Source organism: Lytechinus pictus, chromosome 3 (genome assembly GCF_037042905.1).
Source record: "Lytechinus pictus isolate F3 Inbred chromosome 3, Lp3.0, whole genome shotgun sequence".
In the NCBI taxonomy this organism is placed as follows: Eukaryota; Metazoa; Echinodermata; class Echinoidea; order Temnopleuroida; family Toxopneustidae; genus Lytechinus; species Lytechinus pictus.
In genome coordinates, this window is record NC_087247.1 from 14,702,252 (window position 1) to 14,722,075 (window position 19,824).

Here is a 19,824-nt window from a genome sequence, read left to right on the forward strand (position 1 = left end):
AAAAAGTGGGGGGGGGGGTACGTCCCGAGAATTCTGTTGTCGATCTGTCATAGAATCAAACGCAGGCCTATCTTGAGGTCAATCAATTTCAAACATTCATCATTAATTTAAAGAATAAGTCCACCCCAACAAAAAGTTGATTTGAATTAGAGAAAATATAGCTTCTTTCATATCCTTGTGTTATTTTCTTTCTTTCTTTCTTTCCTTCCTTTTCTTTTCTGTTCTTTTTTTTTCTTTTTTTTTCTTTCTTTCTTTCTTTCCTTCCTTCCTTCCTTCTTTCTTTCTTTCTTTCTTTCTACTCTATTTTTTCTTTCTTATTTTTGCCCCCCTCCATTTTCTAATTTTTAAATATAATTTTATTCTTCGTTCATTTTTTCTAAATTTTTTCTTTTCTTTTCTGTTTCGCAAGTTCTTTTCTTTTTTCCTTTTTTCTCACAAAGTGTCTGTAAATTGAGACTATATGTCTGCAGCTCCGATCTTAGCAGCTGGCTGGTTGTGAATGTGACTTTAATTTTACGGCATGTTAGCCGCAAGAAATTTGTGCCGTCTTTTCTCTTTTCAGCAAGTCCAGCTGAATATCACAAGGAGTATGGCATCTTCTCAGTCAAAAGATCTGAAAGTGAATCATAACTGTGAGGAGCAAGAGTTTTACATCGAACTCGGTGAGTCACTCAAGCCAAGCACACTGCAGCGCCTTTGAGGTATTGGCAGCGGTTTCTTGCTCTGAGCTCCGCCTGAGCTGCGGCAATGCACATACTCGAAATTCGACATCGGGAGGATAGTTTACTTGGGATGAAGGAGCGGAAGCAGAGCATGTTTGATTGAGAAAAAGGGGCGTGGCTGTGCTGGGTCGCGTCGGGCACCTGACCTAAGCTGCTTGCTGAATATGAGTTGGTGTCCTTTTGCTTTGGCTTTGAGTTGAGTTGAAGGGATCAACTCCAAACTTGGCTCATGATGTAGATCTATTCTAGATCTGACCTGATCATGATGATATACATAAAAAAGAAAAGAATTCTCACCATTAATAGGAAAAAGAATCTATTGACAGAGGGATCCATTTCAAAATTCAGACTTGTCTCGTGTGCGATTTTTGTTTTGACTAGTGAGGATGACCTAGAATTTTAGTTCAAAGTGTACTACAGGGCTTTCTTTACACACCGGGTACATAATTTGTAAATGCATTGGCACATTTGTAATGAATGCAAAATTCATTTTAAGATTTAAAGGGATGTTCCGGGATGAAAATATATCTAAATAAATTAAGTAAATTTCACTGAGCAAAATGCTGAAAATTTCATCAAAATCGGATGACAAATAATGAAGTTGTCGAATTTTAAATTCAGCAATATTTTGTGAAAATAGTTATATGCACATCAAGAATATTCATTAGGTGGGCTGATGATGTCACATCCCGACTTTCCTTTTTCTTATGTTTATTACATGAAATCATAATTGTTTCAATTTTTCATACATGTGTGAACAATGTGCCTCCTTTAAAATGAAATAAGTTGCAGCAATGAATATCTAATGCATTAAATCAGTTATCAATCCATTTTATTCAGTTCTTGGTAGAAATAATTTGAATAAACCTAATTTCAAATGATAAAATACAAACGAACAAGTGGGGATATGACATCATCAGTTTGCTCATTGAATAATCATGAAGACATGCCTAAAACTATTTCACCGGAATAATGCAAATCTTTAAAATGCAATAACTTTGTTCTTTCTTGTCCGATTTTGATCAAATTTTTTGTGTTTTGTTTGTCTGATTTTTTCTTTATCTGTTTATCATATTATTTTCAGCCCGGAGGATCCCTATAAGAAGACCTTGTAAAAATTTTTAAGTTATCATTTTTTTTTTGAGTGATACAAAGAGTTGTGTGAAAAACATATCCCAGATCTAAAGATCCTGTTTGGATTTGTCTTTTTTTTTTACAGATCCACCTGACAGAGCTATTCTGGACTACGATCGTCTATCAGATGGATCGGTTGATATGCATCACACTGGGGTTCCAACATCGTATCGTGGGAGGGGCATCGCTGCCATTCTGGCAAAGGTATACCTTTTATTTCATCTCATTATATCTATGCCTTCCTCTCAACAGAAGCTCACTATTATAAATATAAATGATTTGTTTGATATGTGATAATTGGCATAAAGATGATATAGGATGCTTGATGCCAAATTTAAATTCTTACAGTTGAAATATGCCAAAATTTGATTTCTTGCGGCTGAAAAATCATCCAATGCCCACTAGACCTGGGTACCTGGAAGTAATTAATTCCTTGAAATGCGTGTGCTCTGTAAGTAATTCCGGCTGCCAAGCGAAAGCCGGCATAATATTATCCAAGTCCTTTTGAAGCACATCGTGATGTAATTTTCATAATGTGATATACAAGAACTATACTTGTGTAATATTAAAACGTTAGATGATACTCAATAATTAACTTTACTTACCCTTCTCCAAAACCTTTTGACAGGCTTTAAGGCAAGCCTCCAGGAATTTGTTTTCTGCCCTTAGCATTTCTGTGCTAAACAGTAAGTCCAATGTTGTGATCTTTTACTGAACTACAGGCAGCCTTCTCCCACTTCACCTCAGAAGGGACCAAGATGATGTTGACTTGTACGTACCTCCAGAAGTATTATAAGGAACATCCGGATGCCAGCACTCCAGACCTTATTACTCTACCAAGTTAGCACTCATTAACAGAGCCACGGTGAGGTTCAGAGATCACAGATCAGATAATCAGTCAGGCCTCAGTTATTGAATATTGCAGAAGATCAAAGGAACTGATAGGTGTTTTGAAATGAGCAATGATGGGATTTGTTATAATTATTCTACCAGGATATTAAACAATGCACACAAGATCAAAAGAACTGGTAGGGTTCTAAAATGAACAATGATGGAATGTGTTATAAGTATTCTACCAGTTTATGAAACACTGCAGGAGGTTAAAAGATGTGTGATAGAGATTAGACACAATTTTACCAGGATATTAAACACTGCAGGAGATTAAAATGAAATGTGATAAAGGTTCTAACTTGAACAACAGGGACTCTATAACATTCATTAACATAGTAAATCTATTTAAAATAAGACCTTATTACTCTCCCAAACTATTGCGATCAGATCATGAGAAAGAGTGGAGAATTTATGATGATCAATCAGATACTCAATAGAATCTTACTACTCTAATAATTGTTATTATGATTTATTTGGCAAATGAATTAATACAAAGAATACATAACAATTCAGAGAACAAAGAATTCATAATAATAGAAATTAACCACTGGAATGCCAAGGGTAGAAATAGTTGACTTAATTGTGCCCCAATTCATTTCATTTCATTTTTTGGTTTCGAGTGGTTAAAAGCATAGAATGATTTAGTGATTGATTCTGAAATATATATAAAGTCTGTTCAAATCTATCTCACTTTGAATTATTAACCACAACTTTCTAAAGAGTATTAAGTATGAATGAATGTATTGTATGAGACTTATACTGTGCAAATTGAAATAATGAAATAGCCCATAATAGGACATGTGGTTATGATAATATTCCGCATTATTTAGTGCTTATAACATTAGAACAATATATTATTACTCCATTCATTGAATTCTGGCTTGCCAGCACTACTGCATGTACAGTTTATGGCCCACACTTTGCTGCACTCAACCCAGGTGAGATGAATAGGTACCCGGCAGGATTGATTCCTTGAAATCACCAAGCACCAGACCTTTAGCAGATGGAGCTAAAGCCGGGGTAATATATAGTGTGCCAATGAATAGACAACTAGATAATTGGCACCTCATAAATGCTACATATTATTTTCATGCACAAGCTCCACTCCCTGGGGAGTATTCCAGCAATGACATGTCATGAAACTCTAATCACTGAACTATCAACATTGACGTTCACATCCTACTTGGTACCCAAGATTGAAATAATTGTAGAGATTCTGAAATGAGCAATCATATAATTGATAAAGATCTTATTGCACTACTATGAAATTTCCAACAGAACTAACTTTATTCATGTAATTGTTATGGCTAGTGTTAAAGACAGGGTATATTTATTGTTACAAGATAATCAGTTGTTTTGGTAAAAAATTGTGATTAATTGATATCTGGAAGATGGCATAATCATCAACTTGAGACTGCAGTCTTATTTGCATTCCCTTTATTCAATGATAGTATTAAATTATGTGATATTTGTACAACACTTTTTAAATATTCTAAGGTTGTTAAAAAAAGGAGGGTCCGATCAAATTATACAATATGTGTACTTGCATGTACATCAATATAGGAGAATGCTTTATAATAAATGTGTTTTTATCAGATTTTGTTGACCTTTGAAAAATGAAGGCTACATGCACAATTTTAAGGTATCTACAAGCACAAAAACATTTTAAATGTACAGGTATGTATGCTTATAGGTATTTCATGGACTGTTTTCACATATATATAAAAATAATAACAATTGTGCCAAACAAGGATAATATGTTACATGGGCAATTATGATGTCGATGATGTCTACCCATCACTGCCTTATATTTTAACCATGAAATCAATAAAAGATAGTTTAACCTATTGTATGAAAACCTGCCATTTATTATGCATTGCATAACAAATCAGAGATCTTTTGAAATTTATTGAATTAGTTGCAGCTGAATAGAACTATTGTAATGGTTCAAAAAAATGTTGTTTATATTGGACACTGCTCATCTCGTCTGAAGGTTTTGGGTTTATTCTCCACCCGTGTTAATGTACTTGTTAATATATTTTGATGGGTGTTTTTTTAAGGCATCGTGAACATAAATGTTAAAAGTACTTTTCACAGACTAGAGAATATGACGTTGGCCATTTTCTGTTCCTATGAAGCAACTGGTGAGATAAAATCTAGAAGCATTTGGTCTTTATATCATGGTCCATGTCATGCAATTGGTTTATTCCCATTTACACAGGTCTTTACAAAATAAGGTTTTAACATACTGATTATTACTCATGATCATGTGATCATAATAACATTAAAAAGTTGGATCATATAGATAGTTGAAAAATTCAGCCATGGACATGCTACGTACATAACTACACAGAATTAGACTTTAAAAAAAAATTGTCAACATATTGTACATACTGCGACACGTATGGCAGTAGATAGAATGAATATTGGACCAATTAATAACCAAAGTTGGTACTCGATCATACATACATCTGAAAGGATCTGTATTAATTAGTAATCAATATACGTGTATGTGAACAACCATATTTGTTGTGATAGCAGATGATATTCGAAGTGTAATGGTATAATTAATGTCTTATACATTTCTCAGGAAAATATGGACCTGGGGGGCGTTTCATGAAAGGACTTGTCGGACGTTTTATCCGACAAGTCCCATTTTATCCGACAGTTACTATAGTAACAGTACCTCTCAGCCAATCAACATCAGAGAAAGATGTCAGATCTGACAACTTGTCGGATGAAAATGTTGATGAAACACTCCCCTGATCCTGTTATTTTGGTCAGGATCAACCATTAAACACAGCAAAAGTAATTGAAATGCAAGTTATTTTATGACAAGACGGCCGAGACCTCAATGGCTGTTTTTTTTTCTCAGTACCATTTAATAAGGCCAAGTATATGGCTGCCTATAAATTTGTATCTATAGACTGTGTAAAGGTGATTTTGGGGGCTATAATGAATTAGTTTGCTGCCAATATACCTGATTCAACAAAATTGATTGTGTAGAGTGATAAAATAGGGTTAAAAGGAAAAGGGAAGTGAAGTGATTATTGACTTAATGAATTGAGTGTCAAAGGGAACTGTTTGAGAATTGGTAAGACTAGATTTGATTATGAAATGCCACTTGCAGAATGCTACAAATTTAAAAATGATGCTGCAAAAATTAATTAGGAGTGCGAAATGTGCATTGATTTATGAAAATATCAAGTACTCCTATTTTTTAAATTATGCATACATCAAAACAATAAAAGATATATTTTGATTGATAAGAGTTCTGTTTTGTATTTGATTTTTATCGGAAAGGCTTATACAGGGACTTTATATGACTTGTTGCCAATTTGTATCGATACGTGTGCAATATGAAAGTTGTGGGTTTGTTTGAGATGCTCTTGGGCGCTGTTCATGAAGCTTTTCAAAGCTGTTTTATAAATTATTGCAAGAGAATCTATGATATGTTCCCACAAGTATAATTATCACGGTTTCTCTCATTAACCATTGTTTATTTTCACCACAATGGTTGGCAACATTGCTATCTTCAACTCGTCGCTTTATCAGCCCCCCATCATCACGATCAACATCCACCTCATCACCACCAACATCACTGCCAAGTGATACCTCTTAGGATTGATGAAAAAAGTTTGATAATCATCTATATAGAATGACCCCTTTCCTAACAAGAAAAATATTGTTTTCATTGGCTGAAAATATGTTGGAAAAAGTGTGAATTCAGACTTAGTCTTGAAAAGGGCATCCCCAATTGTCATAACGTTCTCCATTGAATGATCTTCCTCCTCAATTACAGTGATTCCAGAGTCTTGATAAAAAAAAATGTCTGACAATCATCTAGAATGACCCCTTTCCTACAAGAATAAAGGTGTTTTCAATGACCGAAGATATACAGAAATTTTCTGAAAGGTGGCATTCCTGATTTTCCTCATCATTTTCTTCACTTAATGTTCTTCCTCCGTATTATCAAAATTATCCATAAAGCCCGGCGCACACTATGCAATATTGCGATCCAAATTTTAAATAAACTACTAACATTTGAAATGAACATTCCAGCCGATGAATAAAATCTTATTGATCAGAGTTCAGAATAGTGGTAAGGTCTACTGAAATCAAAATTCAGTCTAGTTCCAGGGTTCTAGCCTCCCTTTAGAAATAAAAGCAAATCCATTTTCAAAATCGTAATGACGTCGTCATCAGCTGCGACTTGAAGCCGACTTGGATTTTACAACGACCACAATGCTTGCCGCAAAGCAAAATTATGATGATTCCTAACAAAATGCCGAACTTCAAATGAAATAATTTTACTTCTTGAAACCTTCACATTTAATGCATAATGCAATTTATTAAAAAAACTGCATTGCATTTGATCGCATCGTGCGCGTTGGGCTTAATAGATGCATGCGTCTTCCTCATCGTAGATATTATGAATCACTATCATCATATCTCGTATCCATCAGGGGCTGGTTTCATTAACAGTTACTTGTGACTTTGCCATTATGGCAACTACAATGGTAACAGGGCACCGCAGCCAATCACGATCAAGGTTTCCATGGTAGTCACAATAATGGCATTAAACAAGAAAAGTTGTAATTCATGTAACTTTGCAAGTATGGCAACTACCATGGAAACCTCGATTGTGATTGGCTGCTGAGCCCCGTTACCATGGTAGCTGCCATAATGGCAAATTTACAATAAATCCTTTTATGTGAAACAGGCCCTGTACAGGGTCTTGCAATATTCAGTGCATTATAGTCATCTCTAAATGTATTTGAAGAATCATTTCATCATCAGATGCAGTCATCGGAGCTGCATTTCTCCTTATTCATACACAGCAAGGCTGGTATTCCAAAATGAGCTAGAACAATCAGCAAAATGGAAAAAATCTACAGCTCTAGTGTATCAATTAATCTCAAGGCCTAGATCACAAAAACATGTGTAATTGTATAATGCCTGTGAGTGCCTCTAAAAATGTCTAAGTTAATCATATTCAGTACAACCGTCGGCTCTTTAAAAAATGGCCTCGATGAAGAATTGTGGAAATATTTATTAAATCAGAACACCATCAACAGAAACAGAATGACCAAGAAGTAGAAACGTGTCAAACCAGTGAATTTTAGTGATGCCAACAGCAAGCTTTTATTATATCCTCTATTTCCATAAATTGCGAGTACCTGTAATGCATTAGTTCTGGGGAGTGTTTCATGAGAACATTTCTCAATGATTTTCACTGACTAATTGTGTTGAGCCAATCGGGTGCAAGGATTTGCAGTAGCTTTTAACAATAATAGTCTGTGAAAACTGTTCCATGAAATACTCCCCCTGCATAACCACCAACGTTTACCTTATTGCACCCAAATCACACCATTGCGGTAGAAATCGATAGTTACATACTCATTATAAATATTAACTCTGAAAAAGTGTTTACTAACCCCACGTCAGACGGACCATATGTTTGAACATCATGTGCATATATGACTAATACCAAAACCGATGGAATATGACTGGTCTAAAACTCTAAACCAGAATTTCCATATATGCATGTCAGAATACATGAGGAAGTTTATGGGTAGTATACATATTTGTATTAAAGCTCAAATCTCTAATTCACCTAAAGAACAATTGTGTCTAATCACAAGGTCATACTATATGGGAGGTCCATATTTTCTTTGTTTTCTTTAAATTTGTATTGTCAGGAGGCTAATTAAAATATACAAACTTATTAAGATCTTCAGAACAATTAAGAATTCGTGGTCATATCATTCTATTTGTAGTTGTATCTCATTCCTCCTAATATGACACAGGAATTGATTTAAGACATTTATGGTAGGAATTCATATCCCGCATTGAATACAAAGAGACCAAGCTTATTTTTGATCTAGTGTTGTGCAAAAACTGAAATCAAATACTGTAGGTGTCATTTTTAGCTGAATGTGTTGATAAGGCAAGTCATTTACATCTTTTAAAAAAGTCAAAGTGATGATACTTCAATTAAAAAAATAACTCAAAACTTAAAAAAAGGGTAATAATGTACCTTTTAGAATACAAGAGTTAACTGGTATAAAATACAATCTGTTTTCCTATAAAGCAACTGAATGGATAGATGAATGGATATTTGGGATGGATGAAATGAAAAGTTATCAGATTGCATGCATGCACTAATATGATGATAAAGTTCTAGATACTGAAAATGCTAGCAAAAGGGAGTAAACATGTATCGCTATACCCATATGACATGATAATATATAGAGGTAAGTGAATTATCTTTCTGAATATTTCAGCCTCTCCTGGTCACGGTAATCTATTCTGTCCTTTCATAATTCTCTTTCTTCCGCTTTAGTGATTGTAATTAAAACTTTAAAAAATGTCAAACATATTGAACAATGTCTTTTGTGTATCCTTAAAGCATGACATAATGCACCAATGAGCACTATTTATTTTGCAACTGTAATAATGGCCAATTTCTACTTGACTTGTTTTTTTTTCAATCTTGTATATTATAAATTGACAGCACATGACAAATTGTCCATATACGCTGCATTTTGGGGGGCATCACTATTATTCCTTATTTTTTGTTTTCAATTTCAATATGCACTATAAACCATCACCAAAATCAAAATCACAGAAAGACAACCCAAAATGGGGGGGGGGGGGGGGAAGAAGAAATGATTTGCTTCTTTTGTTAAACAAATCCTTTCCCGACACTAAAAGTTTCAATGATGACAATAAAACCGATACCAAACCGTCACTAATTATGCAAAGTTGTAACTAAAATCAAACAAGTCCGGACAAGTTGACATAAAATATTCTTTTAAATATAAAGAGAGCTCAATATGTAAATTATGTATAATGAAATTTCACTATTTTGTGAATGAAGATTTTGTTAAACCGATCTTGTACATTTAAAGATGTATAAAAATGAATTAAATTAGTAAAGACTCTCACAGTGTATTCAAATTACAATTAAATCAAATCCTTAAAATATGAATGCCTTGGCATCTCAGGACAAACTTTTTCTTACACATGGATTTATATCCATATTAACAGGGTGGGTTCATAAATCTATTTTTTATATGAAAATGGAATAGAAATCAGCTGAGAATAAATCACAAATAAAATACAAAATGTATAAAATAAAGGGAAAAAGATGAAAATGTTTTTCAATATAACAGGTTCAGACATTTACACAAACAATTGCCACACAATCGATTTCCGCACAAAAAAATACAATTACACTCATCAAAAAACATTTACAAGGCACAAGATACTAACAAACAAAGATGTGCAGGTAATTTTTTTTGTTCTATTTTGAAGTAGAATATAAGTGCATATTTTTGGGTGCTGGAAGTGATTCTTAAATCTTAGTTCATCAATCTTCGTCATGGAATTCCAAGTCATCAGGAGCATATCCATCCATATACATAGAATTTAGCATAAAACTTGGTGTTTTAATAAACTCAAATTTCTTAAAAGTTTAGTGTTCAGAAATTAGAAATAAACTAAATGCAATATTGTTTTTGCTTGATTTTTTTATATCTTAATTTTGCTCTACTTTCAAACAGAAATTTAAAACCAAAAATCTAATATTGGCATTCTCTGCTTTGATCACAATAAAAATTAATAGACATACATTTAGAAAACCTTTAAAAGAATTATACTTAACTATTTTTTTCTATTATAAATCAAATCAGCTGATGATTTAAAAATTGTACATGTCTCCATATGTGTTTCATCAATATTAATTGTGATAAAATTAACCCTTTCCTCCAGTTTGAATAATTATCAAAATCAATCAATTAAATGTTTCTTCCCCACCCTTTATCTAAAATCACTTCCCAAATCAAATCATTTCCAATAAGAAAAAATTGTCACTTTTCATTAGGTAATTGATAGGTGATTGATTTTCTGAAATGTTGATTTTCAAATAATTATCTATTATTGTTTTATTACAACCAAGATAAAAATGGAGTAGCATTCTGTAACAGGGTAGCTGCAAGGGTCATACTAAAATTCATTTGTTACCGGCTTTATATACATCTTTCATGAACTTTCTAATCTATTCAGAATTCATAAATTTCATCAGATATGGAATTATTTTATGCTGGAATACTAAAATGCGAGACCTTGTACACGATGATCGACTAAAAAATGTTGATTTTGTATTGAAAATGGTATGCAAAAAATAGAATAAGATCATATACAAATATCAAAAATATAACAATGGAATATTCCCGATTCTCCTGTGGCTTATAGTTTCAGTTTTGCTCAAACTTCTAAATAAAAACCTTAAAACGACTGTTTTTGTTTTCAAAATATTTTGTCCCTACTCAACAACATACATTATTAATACAAAAAGTGTTTTACTGCAACTTACTCTTTCTCACTGTTAAATAATTGAATATCGAATGACATACCGCTTTCTTGCTTTTAAAATGAAACTATAACTTTAGCACATTCAAGAAGTACTTCAAAGATATCATAATCTTTCTACCCATGAAAGACTACACTTTGCTTTCTTTCATTTTAAGTATTGTAACCTCTTAAGTCAGAATCTACTCATTATGTACTGACCGATAGTAATCTGTTAAGTGGCATGGTTAGTACATTTCTTAAAAATTATATAGAGAATATAATTGACATTTTTTGTTTGTAATAAATTAATATATAGCTTTATAGACCCTTATAGGGTGTAATATAATGATATAGTCCAATTTGTGGTAATAAACTTGTTTGCTATAAAATAGACACATTTTCTATATTAAATAATCAAGATATATATTTGCATTTATAAGTGCACTTCAGTTTGGTGGAAAATGGTATAAATGATAAGGCAATTCAGATATATGTGAAACAATTTTATACATATGGAAAAGATGAACAGTTTTTCATGATTTTAAACCAGCTGTTCCACTCATGAGGGAACATGTAATCATACCTCTACATTTAAAGTGCAGTTGATATATTACAACACTGATTTCAAATAAGCAGATATATGGATTCAGAGCAACATAGATACAAGAGAAGTAGAGCAATGTAAGGATCGTCTACAATTGCTTAAATGATTATATCAGAACTGATTTACAAGGACGTGAAAATTCAGCAGGACTGACTCACATAATTTGTGCAACATTTAATGAAAAGTTCAAAACTACAATGACATTTAGATGAGAATTTAATTCCATATAAAACGAAAATGACAAACTACTTGTCTAAACTTCTACTTCATGAATAGGTCAATGATGCAAGAGATTCAAATGCATCTTCAAAGTACGTGTTTAGATGGCTTCATATCTTTAATAAAGTTTATAGTACAGAGTTAAAAATAAAACACAAGCTGACATTTTGATCAACTATCTCACCAGGCAGCCATATATAGGTCAACCGCCATGATGCAAAATCAAAAACATACAAGCACCGAATTCATGATTAGAAAATGCATGAAATTATCACCATCTTTTTTAAAGTGGGGATCAGATCATGGGGATGTAAGGATAAAGCTACCACCGCATTTCATGCAAAAATCATTGAAAATATATTTTTGATCTCAAAGTTCTATAGAACTTTCCCTCTAGACCAGCATGTACTATCGCAAATGCACACTCCGTAAAGTTTAGTGGCAAGAAAATAAACTATGGCAGTCAAAAAAAAAAGGCTCAATAATTGGTCTCTCATAAACACTGCAGCCCTTATCCAATTTAATCACATATTAGCCGTGTTTTCACCTGCGAATTGTGCAGGATCAATGCACCAACCTGCATGAATTCATGCTAATATAATTTCAAATCATACAATCTAGTACATTGTAAAAGTAGGCCTGTTAACCCAAAACCGAGTAAGCAGATCATTCAAGGTATAACATTAATCCATTTTGAAAAAAATTTCATACATTTTTTTTTTTACAAAACAATGATCATCTCTCCGATTTAAAAAACTAGTCGGCCAATTTGGTTGTGGTACGTGGTCAGCTAGCTAGACTAGGTCATTGGTCTTGGACTTGGTGTTGCGCATGAGAGGCTTATGGTCACTGATCTGAGAGAGGGAATGTTGCCAAAACCAGCAGGAGCGGCAGAAGTACTTGAAGCAGGTGGTCTCTCGACAGAAGAACGGCCCGGGCTGGGTGTGGCACAGCGTACATAGAGAGTCTTCAAGGTATGGGTCTATCTGCACCTGATGGTCATATCAATGGAATAACAGCGACAAAGATTAGAAGAGATAGGAATTCTATAATTATCTACCAGATCACATTTGTATGACAAAAAAACTTAAAAAAGAGAATGAAAGCTGAGTGATGAAGTGACATATGCAGAAATAGTTTAGAAGCTAGATAGTCCTCAATGTATGTAAAAAAAAGTCCAGAATATACAAATAATATACATTTATAAATGTATTATTGCGATGCAGTGCACTTGAGGGTACTTCCAATATCTGACAAGTACGAGGTTGTAGCATACTGGTCAGTGCTTTTACATTGGCATCACAGGTGTATTTAGTATGCATGCCTAAAAAATAAGTGATGGCATCAACATTTTTGCCACATCCTTTAATTCCTTTGAAAGAACGCATATTTCAGATGGCATCTCGGTTTTTATGCACTAATGGTATTAGTGAGGCACCCAAAATTCAAAATGCTTCACAGAAAATGCACGGCAGAGAGGTAGCGTAGAATTAAAACATGAACATGTGACTTGCATACGCACTCACTATAGGTTTCATCCTTGAACCCATTTAAAAGATATTCTTAATATTCGTTAACTGGGTTCATCAAACACAAATGGAAACAATGACATACTTCCCATAATATACTTTACTCCGATATGGCCTGGACGTGTTTAAGGGGTGGCTGTACCAAGAATATATACCATGATAGATATCATAGGCTCTTTGATAAAAAAAACCTAATTCATCACAAGAAATTTTTAAGCCTAAGTTCACCTGAGCTTGCGAAAAATCCTGGAAGTACAATGATCACCTACCTTTTTAGTAAACTTTGCCGTCTTGATTTCAACAAATGCTGCTGCTACTGCCTTCATGTAACTGTTGGTGTTGTGGAAAGTCACTCTTCCTGAACCTTTAGAAGAAAAGATTTCAAATAAGAATGTATGAAACAGAAAAGTATTGTGAGCATGGTGTTGAGACTCGGTGAAAATGTTTGAAGAAACACCAAAGAGATAAAGTAATCCTTGAAAGGATTGATTTTTTTTTTTTAAATTCTTTTCAAACCTTTCACTGAAATGTATGGTGTTTCAACAAATCTCTCTACTTACAACAATATTGAAATAGAATAAAATAGCCAGAATACACAGACTAATAAGCAGGCCAGCATCAAGAAAATGTTCATGCTCCAGCTATAATCGCTCAAATTCTTTCTACTTGGAAACTTAAATATCAGAAACAATTGCTCAGGAGACATTTATGACAGAATTTCTGAAGAAAAACATGTTCAAATAAGAGAATACTCTTCAAAATAATGTTGCTACAGCAATCGCTTAAAAAATATAATTAAGCCGGGGTAATAATAATAGCAGGGCCCACTGGGAGAACAGTTTTCCGAACTAAAGTAGCTAGCCTGGGTAAATATATCATTATTATCATTACTCTAATCAGAGAAGTGGTAAATGACATTCATCAAGGCAAGTTGTAGAGCAATTAGTCTCTGTTTACTGATTAGTCTCAGTTCAATGCAATCATATCTTAAAGGGGTGGTCCAGGCCAGCTCCAAAAAATATTTAGCCCGTAGTAAATAATTACAGGAGCCATTTCAAAAAGTATTATCTCCTTACTCGACTTTGGAGATTTTTAAGAGCATTTCTTGTAACGGTTATTTGGGGCAAAAAGAATTAAATTTCGCGCACATGTAACGAGATCTGTCACGTGACTGTGACGTACCATCTCCACTTTGGTTTCGCAACAAGTTATCCAGCGCGCAATGTCTCACAGCTGCAATATGCCTATGTGTCAGGCATACGGCTGCTCGGTTCGGCCGGGAGAAAATAACCATAAAAGTGCGATTTCTATACCAAATCCGATCCGAGATCGAGAGAGATGTGCCCAGTGGCTTCACAATATTGGGACTGACAAGTTTGACATAAAAACATACAAATATAACGCGAGTAGAGTCGTTTGCGAGGACCAAATGCTCTCTTTGGCCGTCGGCATCACCGGGCAGTTCCCGCACCGACACCAGTCATTTCTCCCCACTCGATCGGCCGCTGGCTGCGGTACGATCGGATCTTCCTCCACCTCTTCTTCTTCTATTCTTCGACGGTTCTCCAACTCTTCCGCATTCCACCTTGGTTGGAATGCATATCCCGCAGGACCCGACATATTAATTGTTCAAATTATGAAATAAACGGCGAGAAACAAACAAATTGTGAATTACAGGGTCGACGGTGGCTGCAATCAATGCAAGTCGAAAACTACATGTAGCTAAATACCGTACGATATGCGGCCGCGCCGGCGCTGATGATCTATACGCATATACGTGCGAGCGATAGCTAGCTAGCTAGCTAGCTAGCTCGCTCGCGCTCGTAGCATGCAGCAGCCAGCGAAGCCAAAGTGGAGATGCTACGTCACAGAAAAAGCTGCGCATTGCATTCTGGGATCGTACAGACTCGTGCCAGAATATGATTTTGGCAAAATTGAAAATTCAATAAAAAATAACTGTGCCTCTTATTTCTTTAAAAAAATATAGTATAGGAAAGAGAAGGTTTTTGTCTATCTAGTGGATATAAATTAAACCTGGCCTGGACCACCCCTTTAAGTAGCTCTCATTCATGAAAGCACTGCACAACTATTTTATATGCTATTCAATTCCACATGGATAATTACTGCTTTCTTAACAAAATCAAACATACTGGTATTCTGAACTATCGGTGGTTTAACTTTTAAATCATAGCCTAAAAGGGTGTTGCAAGAACTGACGTTCAATTGCAAATCAAGTACAAGTAAAAAAATTTAGCATTAGGACATTGCAAAAAGTTGACCTGCAATTAAATACACATCAACTACAAAAGTTGAATCAAAGGATTTACCCTTGATTTTGTTACTTGCACTTCTGTCAGTTTCTTGCAATGCCCCATGAGTCTGTGCTAAGATAATGACAAGCCAATCTTACTGTATCTTTCCTATGTATACAAGGCTCTTTGTATATCATTCCCAGAGTTTTTTGCAATAAATTGAGTTCCGATTGTTTGCTGCCAGGCATTTTGGCAACCAATAATTTATTTACAGATTCTAAATAGTTTGTCAAACCCAACTTCACAACTGCCACATAAAGTGTCATTAAGATTATACCTACCAATTGGGTACTTGTGTTTATCTGTATCGATACCGGCATAGACGACCCCTCCGAAGAGATCATTCATAAGGTGTGCGAGTCCTTCTGCATTAAGCATCCCATGAAGGGCACCAACAAACACAGTCTTATCAGGGTCAAGACGTTGAGAGGGGCAGCGGACGTAGTTACTGTCGGACAGCACCCATGGAATAACTTGAACCTGGAAAAGGACAATCATTCATACACATTAAATATATTCAATAAAAAGGCAATATTACTTGTGATGATAAACACAGGTAAAATGGCATAGAAAAATTGGTTAATTTGTAAAACACGGGTATATTCTATACAATAAAGATAAAACATAAGGCTTCAGTCCCCTCTGGCAGCCGTACAGCGAGTCAAAAATGGCCATTTTATTAATTTGTATTCAAACCACCTATATGAAGCTGGTAAAGAAAAGGTTAAAATGGCTGTTATCAACTCGCCGGAGGAAAAATGTGACTGCGCCATAAGACAGGTAATTTTTTTTAATTTTGGTCAGGTAAATTTTGTAGGACAGGCAAAATTTAGTCATTGTTAAAATAGAATGTTTTAAGACACATTGATGTTTTTTCAGAAACAAAATGAGGGTGAAAGACTCTTGCTTTCCACTGGTCCATGTGATCTTCATTTTCAACTCCTCAATTTCTATTCCATCATTCTCTTTATGCTTATTTCCACTTTGTATGTTAGTGTCATATTTTTTCATTTTCTTGCATGAAGGCAATCGTATCTTTCACTCGGCACTATAATTTCACTTTGAAGGATTTAAGTTTTTTTAAGAGATCCAAGCCAACTTGTATAATATTTAGATAGTAAAGCTTAAATAATAAGAATCCAGTTTTTGTTTCTATATTTGCATTTGAATGTCAACATTTTGGATTTCAAAGAATTCTGAATTTTCATAATTTCCCCCAAACCTGGTATTTTTTTATTTGGGGTTCCCTCAAGCATGAGATGTGCACATGCGCTGTGCAATCTCAGTTAACTTCCAAGCAGTCCACAAGAACCTCTGTCAAAGAAAGTCTTGTTTGTTTTTATTTTCAAATTTACAAATTGAAATTTTGACAGCATTAAGAAGAATTACTCTTTCAGATGGGCTAATTTTCTATTTCCAATTTTTGCTTTTTGAAGACCAAATAACTTTTTGGCTATTTACAGAGAACCTTCCTTGGCGACTTATTGCTGGTTTGGGGGAGACTGGTAACATATCATTTCTTTGTTAAAGGACAAGTCCACCTAAACAAAGAGTTGATTTGAATAAAAAGAGAAAAATCCAACAAACTTAACACTGAAAATTTCATCAAAATCAGATGAAAAATAAGAAAGTTATGAAATTTTTAAGTTTCGCTTAATTTTACAAAACGGTTATATGCACATCTGGTCAGTATGCAAATGAGGGAACTGATGACATCACTCACTCACTATTTCTTTTGTATTTTATTAAATGAAATATGAAATATTCAAATTTTCTCCCCATTGTCCTGTGAAACAAAGTTTTATTTCTCTCTGAACTTGTGGAATTACCATTGTTTAACATTTTATTGTTCAGTCAAATTGGTCATTACTGTAAATTCTGTAAAAATAGAGATATTGTATAATTCAAACAATAAAAGAAAGAAATAGTGAGGGACATCATCGATTCTCTCATTTGCATGTGACTAAATTGTGCATGTAACTATTTTGTGAAAAATAAGCAAAACTTTAAAATGTCATAACTTTCTTATTTCACATCCGATTTTGATGAAATTTTCATCAATATTATATGCTTGTCTGATTTTTCTCTACGGATCCAAATCAACGTTATTCTGAGGTGGACTTGACCTTTAAAAATCTGACCTCTTTGCTCCTCATCCTCCTGCTGGTAATTTTGTAATAGTACTCTCCTCTTCCACTCATATCATGTGTGCAGGACTGTAGCAATGCCTTGACTGCTTTCTCTGATTCAAACAGCACATACACATAACCTGAAAGAATAAGAAAAAAATAGGATATAATTCACAGTGCGGTAAATCATTATAATAGCTTTTTAAACTCATTTTAAAGTGTTTAGTGTGGTGCTGCAGTGATAATAACGGTATATTTACCCAGGGTAGCCACTTCAGTTCCGAAAACTGTTCTCCCAGCGGGCCCTGCTATTATTATTACCCGGCTAAGCTAGGCTACCTATTCAGGTGCAAACGGCTTTTTGAGGAATTACTTCCTGCCGGTACCCATTTACCTCACCTGGGTTGAGTGCAGCACACTGTGGATGAATTCCTTGAAGGAAATTACGCCATGGCTGGGATTCGAACCCACGACCCTCTGTTTCAAAGTCCGGAGACTAATCCACTGGGCCACGATGCTCCACATGACTGTGATTGCACTTTCTATCACACAAAAATGATGCAATCGACAAATCTTGTTAAAGGACTTTATCGCTCCAGCTCAAGACTCAATCATAGAATCATCTGTCTAGTCACAAGACATAAAGATAGTACAAGTACCTCCATTGAGGTGCATCTGGCCCTTTGGCACACATACACTGAAGACTTCAACTTACACTGTTTGAAAAAAACTGATTTTACAGAAAAAAAAGAAGATTTTGCAGAAAGCAAAAACAGAATCATTCTGTAAATTCATAAAACAGGAATTTTTCTGCAATTTAACAGAACAGGTCTGTTTAAAAAGGGGAAAAGGGTGTTTTATTGAAGGAAATTTGTAAGATTCCATACACCAAATACCAATTTCCTGTAAGATTACGCAATCTGGTAAGATTACAGGTGTTCTCGAGATTCTGCTGCAGGAACTTTTTTTATTTTAAGGATGAATTTTCTAACAGTGTAGAGAAGACAAACACTAACCTAAACAAAATCAACTCATTAAGATAAGTATGATGAAAATAGAACAAAACTACTTATATTCATTATATTCATACATATCTCACCTTTGTGAAATTGTTTATTAATTATTACTCTCAATATGTTCTTTAAGAAATTCTTAAAATTGCCCTTTTACCTAGATATAAAACTGGTTATATATACCTATACCAATTTTATTTTAGGACAAAGGGTGTCACTCTACCCCATGTTCAAAAGAATGTTAATTCAAATTCAGCTCCATAATTTGCCAGAAGCCAAAGAATCATCTAAGACAAAATACATGATAATCAATGTTTTAGTAATGTTTTTAAAATGCATGATCTCCGATGACTGATGAATTATGTATGGCATATTGTCGGTGCACTGATGCAAAGCAAAGTAAGGCAAGCAACTGCCAAATGATCACATGATAAGAGGGTGTGATAGTAATCAATTCTGTTAGAAGAGTCGATCTCTGGATTATTCATGTTACAAACATGTACTGTATATGGAGATGACATGTCCACACTATGGTTAAACATGGGAAGCACCCTTACAAATAAGGGGTTTTCAGTGTTAACAAGAAAAAAACATATTTCAAGCACTCCAGCTCTAGATTCAGATCCAAATTCTGAAGAATATTGAACTTGAAATGATTCAAATCCCAACTTTTTAAGATTTATATCAAAACCAAGCATATGACGGGTCACAGGTCATAATTTGCAGCCAATTTGGATATGGATTTAATTTCAATTCATGAAAATAGAGTATAGTAGTGAAATACGGCTGATCACTGAATATTAAGATGTGTTATCTACTTTTGATGTGTACATATTACTAGTACTCTTGATTGCATTCTTAAATTCTGAAAATCATCTCTTATTATACTCTACACATATTTCTAATTTGCAAT

At 34.2% G+C, this 19,824-nt stretch overlaps 2 protein-coding genes across 2 annotated transcripts; one reads left to right on the forward strand and one right to left on the reverse strand.

Moving 5' to 3' along the window:
- Positions 1–439: 439 nt before the first annotated feature.
- LOC129257768 (protein NATD1-like) lies at positions 440–6,016 on the forward strand. Its single transcript, XM_054896165.2, has 3 exons — positions 440–662; positions 1,942–2,060; positions 2,579–6,016. The coding sequence occupies exons 1-3, from the start codon at positions 521–523 to the stop codon at positions 2,699–2,701; spliced, it is 384 nt and encodes a 127-aa protein (XP_054752140.2). The 5' UTR covers positions 440–520; the 3' UTR covers positions 2,702–6,016.
- Positions 6,017–7,867: 1,851 nt separating this feature from the next.
- LOC129255854 (cytoplasmic polyadenylation element-binding protein 1-B-like) lies at positions 7,868–18,573 on the reverse strand. The gene is made up of 5 exons (XM_054894182.2): positions 18,558–18,573; positions 17,911–18,038; positions 16,051–16,249; positions 13,727–13,821; positions 7,868–12,920 (listed from the first exon to the last, which is right to left on the reverse strand). The coding sequence occupies exons 1-5, from the start codon at positions 18,571–18,573 to the stop codon at positions 12,723–12,725; spliced, it is 636 nt and encodes a 211-aa protein (XP_054750157.2). The 3' UTR covers positions 7,868–12,722.
- Positions 18,574–19,824: the final 1,251 nt, after the last annotated feature.

Bases quoted from the DNA above. Each gene is read 5' to 3' on its own strand.
- LOC129255854 (XM_054894182.2), bottom strand. The intron at 13,822-16,050 runs GTAGGTATAATC...TTTCTTCTAAAG, and splicing joins TAAACACAAGTACCCAATTG to GTTCAGGAAGAGTGACTTTC. The intron at 12,921-13,726 runs GTAGGTGATCAT...TATGACCATCAG, and splicing joins CGGCAAAGTTTACTAAAAAG to GTGCAGATAGACCCATACCT.
- LOC129257768 (XM_054896165.2), top strand. From the start codon at position 521: ATGTTAGCCGCAAGAAATTTGTGCCGTCTTTTCTCTTTTCAGCAAGTC. The intron at 663-1,941 runs GTGAGTCACTCA...TTTTTTTTACAG, and splicing joins AGAGTTTTACATCGAACTCG to ATCCACCTGACAGAGCTATT. The intron at 2,061-2,578 runs GTATACCTTTTA...ACTGAACTACAG, and splicing joins TCGCTGCCATTCTGGCAAAG to GCAGCCTTCTCCCACTTCAC.